The sequence below is a fragment of the Barbus barbus genome (genome assembly GCF_936440315.1).
Source record: "Barbus barbus genome assembly, chromosome: 31".
In the NCBI taxonomy this organism is placed as follows: Eukaryota; Metazoa; Chordata; class Actinopteri; order Cypriniformes; family Cyprinidae; genus Barbus; species Barbus barbus.
Window position 1 is genome coordinate 11,406,797 of NC_136759.1, and position 9,379 is coordinate 11,416,175.

At 38.0% G+C, this 9,379-nt stretch overlaps 1 protein-coding gene across 2 annotated transcripts; it reads right to left on the reverse strand.

Annotated features, from left to right (window-relative positions):
* Positions 1–5,768: 5,768 nt before the first annotated feature.
* On the reverse strand, positions 5,769–9,176 carry LOC306851034 (high mobility group protein B1-like). 2 transcript variants are annotated; one of them, XM_079387079.1, is made up of 5 exons: positions 9,033–9,176; positions 7,227–7,380; positions 6,933–7,078; positions 6,676–6,850; positions 5,769–6,568 (listed from the first exon to the last, which is right to left on the reverse strand). In XM_079387079.1, exons 2-5 carry the CDS (start codon positions 7,371–7,373, stop codon positions 6,440–6,442), a joined length of 597 nt encoding a protein of 198 aa, XP_079243205.1. In that variant the 5' UTR covers positions 7,374–7,380; positions 9,033–9,176; the 3' UTR covers positions 5,769–6,439. The 2 variants fall into 2 exon arrangements, with proteins under 2 accessions (XP_079243205.1, XP_079243204.1); XM_079387078.1 differs by having other exon boundaries at positions 9,029–9,176.
* Positions 9,177–9,379: the final 203 nt, after the last annotated feature.

Consider the following 9,379-nt stretch of genomic DNA (forward strand, 5'->3'; position numbering starts at 1 on the left):
ATTAAATCCCACATGACATACAGGAAAGGGCTCTTTGTGAGAGACCTTTTCTAAAAGCAGCAACAGTACACCTTGATTTGTGTAAGGTCTGTGCTTTGAAAGCTCTCCCCTTACCACAGTATCCCACGCCAACCTGAATGTTTCTTTATGTGGGTTCCCCAGGTACCTGCTTTTGTTAACCTCTAAAATGTCAACTTAGATCTGGACAATCTGGTATCCAAAGAGAGGCTCGAGGAATAAAATGGAATGCTCTAATCCTGTTCAGATGGACGCACCATAAAATTTCACTTCATTACCATTTATTTTTAAATAAATGTCTCACTTGTTTAAGTATAAATACTGTATAAATACTGCAATGTAGGCTAATACACACACACACACACACACACACACATACAGAGTAGTCAACATATGAAGTGGATCAAAAAAGTTCAAAGTTGTCCTAAGACAACTTTTATTAAATGTTTTGAACCACTTCAAATGTGGAATACTCTATATAAAGAGTTCAGATGCAAAAGCCTCTAAATGCCATTTGAAATTTTCTTCTAAAATGAGCATTTTTATCAGGCTCCTATGTGTTATTTTAAAGGTTATTTTCATTGCCATTAAAGTGAAATCACTGAACATAAACAAGAGCCTGAGAAAATTGCTAATTTTAGAAGAAATTTAATTAAATAAAAAAATTTCATTACATGAACTCAAGTTAATTATATTAAATATATAATATAAATATATATTAATAACTGTATAATATATATATATATATATATATATACACATACATGCAAATATGAAATATTATATTTATATTATATTATATTATATATTACACTGTGTATTTAATATGTGTAGCCTAATTAATTAAACATTGCATACTAAACGTTATGTATAAATACTAGGAAACAGTGAGTACAAATCTTGAATAATGTTACAAAGGCTTTCACAAAAACATTAAAATCGTTTTTATTTGTACAAAAATACTCACCGTCGCGTGCATGAGAAATATACAGAATCCAAATTTGTTCATCTTTGCTCGTATCCATTTTCCTCTCTATATTCGAAGATCCACTGGTTCTTTGTGTGCAACATCTCTCTGCCCAGTGTCCAGTGTGTGTGTGTCTGATAGATTGTCCTCCTGTGCTGTGACGGTTTTACTGGCGCCTCCTGTTACTGTAACGCCAAAACGCGTTAGTAAACTAATAATGATTTATGATTATTGTAAAAAATAAATAAATAAAATGTATAGTTTCTCTGGTACATTACATATTTTATGATACGAGAAATAAATAGATTAGTGTTTAAAAGTCGTCTGGTTTTCCAGTGGCTTGATGTCGGTCTGTCTGCATTTAATGTGAACCGTGAATGATCTATTTAAATGTTTCCCTCTCATATGGCAGCCAAGTGATCCTGTGGCCGCAATCTTTCTCTGTTTAAATTCAGATGATGCCAGCATGGCACTCACCCAAAAGGTGAATGAATGGAGAGAAGCTGTAAAGAAGAGCCACCAGACAACCGTTGAACAGTACAATAAAAGAAAAGAACAACTACGGAAATATTAATCTTGAAACAACTCTGAATGAAACAGGGTACATACAGACTGGTTTATAATACTGCTTTTTATCCTATTGTATTTTTTTATATGAGAAGTCGAGTCAAATAGTTAAAGGAACACTCCACTTTATTTTTTATTTTTTTTTAAAGGCTTATTTTCCAACTCCCCAAGAGTTAAACAGTTGAGTTCTACCGTTTTTGAATCCATTCAGCCGATCTCCGGGTCTGGCGGTAGCACTTTTATCTTAGCTTAGGATAGATCATTGAATCTGATTAGACCGTTAGCATCTCGCTCAAAAATGACCAAAGAGTTTCGATAATTTTCCTATTTAAAACTTGACTCTTCTGTAGTGACATCGTGTACTAAGACTGGCGGAAAATGAAAAGTTGCAATTTTCTAGGCTGATATGGCTAGGAACTATATTCCCATTCCAGCGTAATAGTCAAGGAACTTTGCTGCCGTACCATGGATGCAGCAGACGCAGTGATATTACGCAGCGCTTGAAAATAGTCCCCCAGCTAGGTAACTAGTTATAATATAGCTGGGGACTACTTTCAGGCGCTGCGCAATATCATCAAAGATATCATTGCGCCTGCTACTGCACCCATGTTACGGAGTTTTAGAATGTTCAGAATCGGCCTGAATGCATGAAATCTACGAACTGTCCTTGTGATCGGAATTATTCATGTCACGCTACCGAGATAAGTCAACGTGGTTTATTTTATCACTCCAGCAGGGACTTTGCTGCTTTTGTATTTGCTATATTTGGTTTATATTTTTATATTAGGCAGGCAGGAATAGGGATGTACTGGCAATCGGGCCACAATAGTGGGCTTAGCTATGTTATTTATTATAGCCTAAATGGGAGTATTTTTGTTTTGTTTTTTTTTATTACAAATTTCAGTTTATCATTACTTATTCATTTTAAAAACCATAAACCATGGTAATGAGGACCATCGTTTTAGGCTACTTGTGACCATCTTACTAATAGCCTGCTACTCAGTTAAACTCTGGATTCAAAGTAAAAACTATTTCATTAGGGCAAAGGATAATTTAAAAGGATATAGCATCTTTCTTTAAATGTTTAGTTCTAATTCATTTTTATTTCAAGTACAGTGTTGATTCAATAAGAGCCTGATTACAGATAAATATCAGTGTATAAATATATAAATTAGCTATTTTCAAATATCAGTTCACCCATATATTAGCTAAATATTAAAGGGATAGTTCACCCAAAAATGTAAATTGTCATAATTTACTCATCATGTCATTCCAAACCTGTTCTTTCTTCTTTGGAACATAGCCTAAAAATAGTAGAAATGTTTGTCCATGTAGTAGAAATCAAGGGTAACCAAAATGGATTGTTAACATGCTACAAAATATCTTTTGTGTTTTACACAAGAAAGTGTGTCGTGCAGGTTTGGAATGGCATGAGGGTGAGGAAATGATGACAGAATTTATTAGCAGTAAATTTCCTGCATTCTAGCTCAAAATCAATGCTTTATTTGCATTTCTATGTGAAAATAAATGCTATCTACACTCTAAAAAATGCTGGGTTAAATACAACCCAGTGCTGGGTAAAATATGGACGAACCCAGTGGTTGGGTTACTGCCCAGAAGGTTGGGTTAAACATTTAACCCAACTGTTGGTTGAAAACAACCCAGCATGTGTTCTGTCCAATATTTACTCAGCACTGGGTTATATTTAACCCAGCATTTTTTAGAGTGTATCATTTATTTATGTCCTGTTTTATTTATTCACTCCAATTTAAGGCCCTATATGCCAGCAAAACATTCACGGGGGAACTCGTGGGCTGGATAGACTGGATTTCTCCAGGGCCAAACTTTAACACCAGTTCAGCCCTGTAGGCATGTGCTTTTGTCCAAATATGATAATAGGAAGCTCAAAACACAGCTCAGTGATGTCAACATGGCGGCGCTTATAAGAGGGCGCCACCAGCTGGTAAGTTGGATATGGCTAGAGTCAACATTATAAAAATGCTAAGCAAAAGCGAATATAGTGAATATAGCCTACAGCAAGTGAGGCACAGATCAAACATGTCTTTTTAGCTTTAAAAAATAAAAATGCCATTGCAAAATGGTGTGGATTCGCAACCATACATTTTAAAGCATCTTGGTTTGTACTGTTACCACAAGAGCCCAAGACGTTTTTTTAAAGTAGTTTGAAATCTAATTTAAAATTCAGAGGCACTTTCTTTTCTTCACTGCTTTGTCAATTGCAATCAAAAGGCTCCATTAACCACATTATTCAAACTGATTAGGGTTTACATGAACTGTCAACTGCACCCCTTAAGCGCCCTCTGGCGGATCTAGAAACAGTTTGCCTTATTTTTCTTGCCTTGAGGTGTTTGTTTCTGTTTTCACATCTTCCAGGTATTTTGACTTCAGGTCAAGCAATTAATAGTAATTTAGGTCGTACTGCTTGGTTTACAATTGAGCTTCATTTTGAGTTATCATTTTCTTGAAAAATCATTTCTTGACTTGTCAAATCTTGATCATGTTTATACAAACATCTCTGATCCTCTACTCCCTTTTCACCCACGACTGCATACCTGTACATGGCTCTAACTCCATAATCAAGTTTGCAGATGACACCACGGTGGTAAGCCTGATCAGCGGCAGTGATGAGACAGCCTACAGGGATGAGGTCCAGTATCTAGCAACGTGGTGTGCCAATAACAACCTTGCACTCAACACCCAGAAGACCAAAGAGCTGATTGTAGACCACCGGCGGACTAAGAAGGACCACACACACTCCCATCTACATTGATGGGACCGAAGTGGAGCATGTGGCGAGCTTCAAGTTCCTTGGTGTCCATCTCTCTGAGGATCTCTCCTGGACCCTCAATACCTCCATACTGATCAAAAAGACACGGCAGCGCCTTTACTTCCTTAGGAAACTAAGGGAAGCTCACCCACATCCTGCTGAACTTTTACCGTTGCACTATTGAGAGCATTCTCACAAACTGCATCACAGTGTGGTATGGCAACTGCACTGTTTCGGACCAGAAAGCCCTCCAGCGGGTGGTGAAAACTGCCCAATACACCACTGGTGTCGTGCTACCCTCCATCAAAGACATTTACCACTAACGCTGCCTAAGGAGAGTGAGAAGTATCATCAAAGACTCCTCTCACCCCAGTCACAGACTGTTCACTCCTCTCCCATCTGGGAGACGTTATAGAAGTCTTCGCTGTCGCACCAGCAGACTCAGGAACAGTTTCTTTCCCTCAGTTGTCAGCCTACTGAACTGCAATCTCAGGCGCTGAACACTACATCCAAGATGGACCACCTAATGAAAAAAAAAAAAAAAATCTGCACTGTTCAATAACCTGTCTGCACTCCTCACTCACAATGTTCGTATTGTTTCCTCTGTTATTTTGCACATTTCTGATATTTGCACATTCCCTTGCACATTTCTACCTCCGGATGCCGTTAAGGTCATTAGCCATATATAAACATATGCTTCTTACATGCCTCACTTTATAATGCACCTTCTGTTTATACTTCCTTGCAACCTAAGTTGTATGTACAGTCATTTGCACTGAGCTAGTCTCTCCCCCTCCACCTCATAACTTGCACTATATGTCATAAAACTTAATGTATATACACATGTTTTATATTTATTTATATACTTTGTTATTTGCACAAAGTATATAAATAAATCTAATCTAATTTCCCCTTGAATAATATAACAACTGGTAAATTAATTTACAAACATGAATAATAGATTAAATATTATTTTAAGCCCCAAAACTGCAGTTGCTTTGAATAGGTGCTTTAGAATATACTGCCATTTTTATTTTGTCCTTCCTTGCAGTATTGGTCCTTGTAGAGGACATCAAGATGAAACCTGAATAAGATGACATCATAGATGCCTGCCTAGTAATAGTAAACAAAGCAGTAACACATTTTAGCCTCAGGGTGTCGCTCTATTTACATATTCCATAATATACATGCATTGCTCTGGCTCAGTCACATAATTGCTTATTTCAGGTGATTAACCAAAACATTTTGATTTTCAGGTTACGTTTATGCAGTCTGATAAGAGACTGTCTTAATTTTTGACGACATGCTCTATTACATAACATTAATTTGTATGCCAGAGCTTAATGCAAAAACGTTGAAGATCTATGTGTGAAGCAACTTTATGAATTTCATCTATATTGCACATAACTAGATACTTCAAAAACTTTTAGAGTCCCAAAAGTGCTAAAATGTTTAATTGGCTGATGCAGATAATTTCTTTGTTGATAATGCAGTATTAAAGAACCAGTTCATAATACATGCATACATGGACCAATTACACGTCTAAGATGAGGAAGAGTCGCTCATCATTGATACAATCGCTGCAGATAGTATGCGCAATCGCAGTAACTACAGTAGCTACGGAAGGAAAAAACAAGACAGTTTTCTAAAAAAAAGAAATGTTTACTTCAGACACATCCTTGAATGTCAAACAAAGCTGCATTCTTGTAATTAGAGTGGTATTCAAAGTACAGTTAAAGGACCTTATGACGGCAAATACGAAAAATATTTTTAAACACTAATATAATAGTGCACTACAGATCTACATAAATCAGATAACTGTGCTATGCACCTTCAGAGAAACAGTTCAATTCATATCATTCAACCTTAAACTGTTCCTGGCAAGAATTACCACTAACGAAAACAAAGATAAAAAAATCATAAGACTGAAGACACATAGTGTTAACTTTACAAAAGGAGAATAACACTGTACATCTTAAAAAGGTTGCATATACACAGCCTAACAATTCTAGTTTCTGCTGTATTACGCTTGAAGATGTGAATCGTGTACAATTGGGTTTATGGCATGAACAAGAACCTAGGCTACATCAGTAGCTAAATTACTCATCATCCTCCTCCTCTTCTTCCTCCTCCTCCTCATCTTCTTCATTTTCATCCTCATCATCATCCTCCCCACCATCTTTTTTGGACAAGCCTGCAATTCCCTTTGTGCGGTATAGGGCAATATCCTACAGAAGACAAAAAACATTAATAAATAGGGCAAGGTGCATCTACAATGTAGCAAGTTTGAGAATATTTAAAACCGTTCAGGATGGAAAGACAAAAGAAACTTTACCTTGTCGTACTTCTCCTTAAGCTTTGCGGCTTTCTTCTCATAGGGCTGCTTCACTTCGGCCGATGAGCTATTCCACATTTCTCCAAGCTTTTTGGCAATATCTCCGATGGACAGACCTGGGTTCTCCCCCTTAATCTTAGGGCGGTAGTCACCACAGAAAATGAAGAATGCTGACCTTGGGGGGGGGGAAATTCCATTAAACCAAACTATCTTGAAAAATGTTACATTTTCAATAGGAGTGCATGGAGTGAACATACGGAGGTCTCTTAGGCGCGTTGGGATCCTTAAATCGCCTCTTCTTCTCACCCTTTGGTGGGATGTAGTTCTTCATTTCTCTCTCATAGCGAACCTTATCTTGCTTGGCCATATCCTCAAACTTACCCTTTTCTTTGGCAGACATTGTCTGTTTAGAATGAGAAAAAGCTGCATCAAAAAGTGCAAGGTACACTAAAGAGTATATTTTTTGCAAAGATTTTTTCAAACAAATTTAAAAGCACAACATTTCCATAATATAACTGCATAATATTCATCAGCATTTTTCAGAACAGTACCTTCCATCGCTCTGAACACTTCTTGGAGAATTCAGAGAAGTTTACACTGGCTTCGGGGTGTTTATTTTTATGCTCTTCACGGCAGGTTTGCACAAAGTAGGCATAAGAGGACATCTTTCCTCTGGGTTTCCTTGGATCTTTACCCATCTTTACCCTTTGGGGGGGAAAAAAAGACATTCTCTAATAAATGAAAGTGACAAGCTATACTCTTTTAAATTTTGGATTCTTTTACAATTTTCATGCAAACACTTCCTACATGTACATACATACACACACACACACACACATACATTATATATATATATATATATATAAGAAGCATACATAAAATAAAAAATACTAATATATATATATATAATATATATATTATATACATTAATTAAATGGCATACTGCACACATACATACACATTTAAAGATTTTTGTTTTATATTTTATTTTCTATATATCATTAGTACGTACTGAGGCACATAATCACTCTAAAAGAAAAAAAATCAGCATGATAAAACGTGCAGTGAAATCACATTATTGAGATGGACAGGGAGATGCAAAAAGACCGCCTCAAGTTCACGGTGAAAGACAAGGACATCCTCCATTTCGTGAATAAAAACACATATTTAATGGGTTAATATTCGCCCCCCCCCCCCCCCCCCCCTTTTTCCCCCTCATTTATGTGTATTTTACATCAACTGAACATTCATAGCAGCATCGCCCAAGAGCGGGCAGATAGGGCCCGCCTTAAAATGCCTAAACGGTGCAACAACAATAATATTTCTTCTTCCATTTTGAAAAAGCCGTCTTCATGAGAGAAAGTCCCCCTCAATTGCCTCCTCCCACATTCCTGGGTAATTTCGAGGACCCCAAATCACCGCACTTCATCCGTTTCTCGCTCCTGGCCCGCTGCTTTCCGCTATTATCGCCTCCCTATGGAAGAAGTCGCTCTGTATGGACACAGTGTCTGTAACTATAAGCGCTATGCAATGGGAGTTTCGCTCTCGTAAGTCCGCCGTTCAACTGGAGCCACATGAGCACAGCTAGCAGAGCCAACATGGCTTCCTCACTCTCTCCCTTTATGCCTGCCAGCCAGAGCCGCATACACGCAACACCGGCGGTGGGAAACAATATAAATAGAATAATAGCCCCTCTTTCTTGGAAAACACCAGAGTTCACTAAAATAGACCCTCGGGCTTTCGTACGAGTGTAAAAAGCAGTGCACACGAGCTTGGCTGGATTTTATTTTATTAGTTAAGTTAAATTGCGCTTACACCCCGTCAGTCTCCATCCCCCGCCACTCAACGCACTGAGTATCCTCCGCAAGCCAACCATATTATATTACTGAACACGGCCGCACAAAGTCCCGTTCTGAAGGACCAGGGAGAAAAACGCACAAAATGACTAGTACATTCCCTCAGGACTGGTAAATTTATCCGAGGTGTTTTTTTAGTCTGTATGTGAGAATGCCACGCACGTCACTGTCTCACACAATAACAGCTTTAACTGAGACCCCAAAAAAGCTAACTGCTTTAGCTGGGATGGCTACCTGACAACCCATCCCATTAAAGACTATTAGAATACTGTCATTTCAAAAGGAAAAGCAATATTTTTTTTTATCTTCAGAAGATATTTTCAGTCAGGATATTTCACGCGCACTGACTGAATGATTGGCGAATAGATTCTGACAAAGATTTGTCGCTCTGCTTTCACCAAATACGCAACTACCAAGAGAAAATGGGTTGTAATATACGACGTTTTTTGAAAAATTGTTAATTTAGGCCCTGACGAGCATATTTTGGCAAAACTCACCAACCTTCTCTATCTGCAGCCTCTGTGGATGCCTAGTTAACGGGGCTTTGAAGTACAATAACACCGATGCGCGCTCTTCCAAGTGCGTGCAGATCCCTCCGCTCACGAGAGACACAGCATACAGTCACGAATCCTATTGGCTACCGCCAAGTCTTGAGCGCCTGTGATTGGCTGTCGGCACACTATAGCTCCTACGAGAGCTGAGGTGTGGTTGGCTGTTCATCGGCGAAACGTCATATTTTTTCAACGGCGCGTGAATATGAAAAATCATCCATTGATACAAGCGTAATTTTCAGACACCGTTTTGTACCGCAGGGTACTTGTAAGCACACCATTGTTGTTTAAGTACAG

What these genes read in the sequence shown, in the direction of transcription:
- LOC306851034 (XM_079387079.1), bottom strand. Translation starts at nt 7,373, where the DNA reads ATGGGTAAAGATCCAAGGAAACCCAGAGGAAAGATGTCCTCTTATGCC. An exon ending in AACGCGCCTAAGAGACCTCC is followed by an intron (nt 6,851 to 6,932) that starts GTATGTTCACTC and finishes CCCCCCCCCAAG; the next exon opens with GTCAGCATTCTTCATTTTCT. An exon ending in TTAAGGAGAAGTACGACAAG is followed by an intron (nt 6,569 to 6,675) that starts GTAAAGTTTCTT and finishes TGTCTTCTGTAG; the next exon opens with GATATTGCCCTATACCGCAC.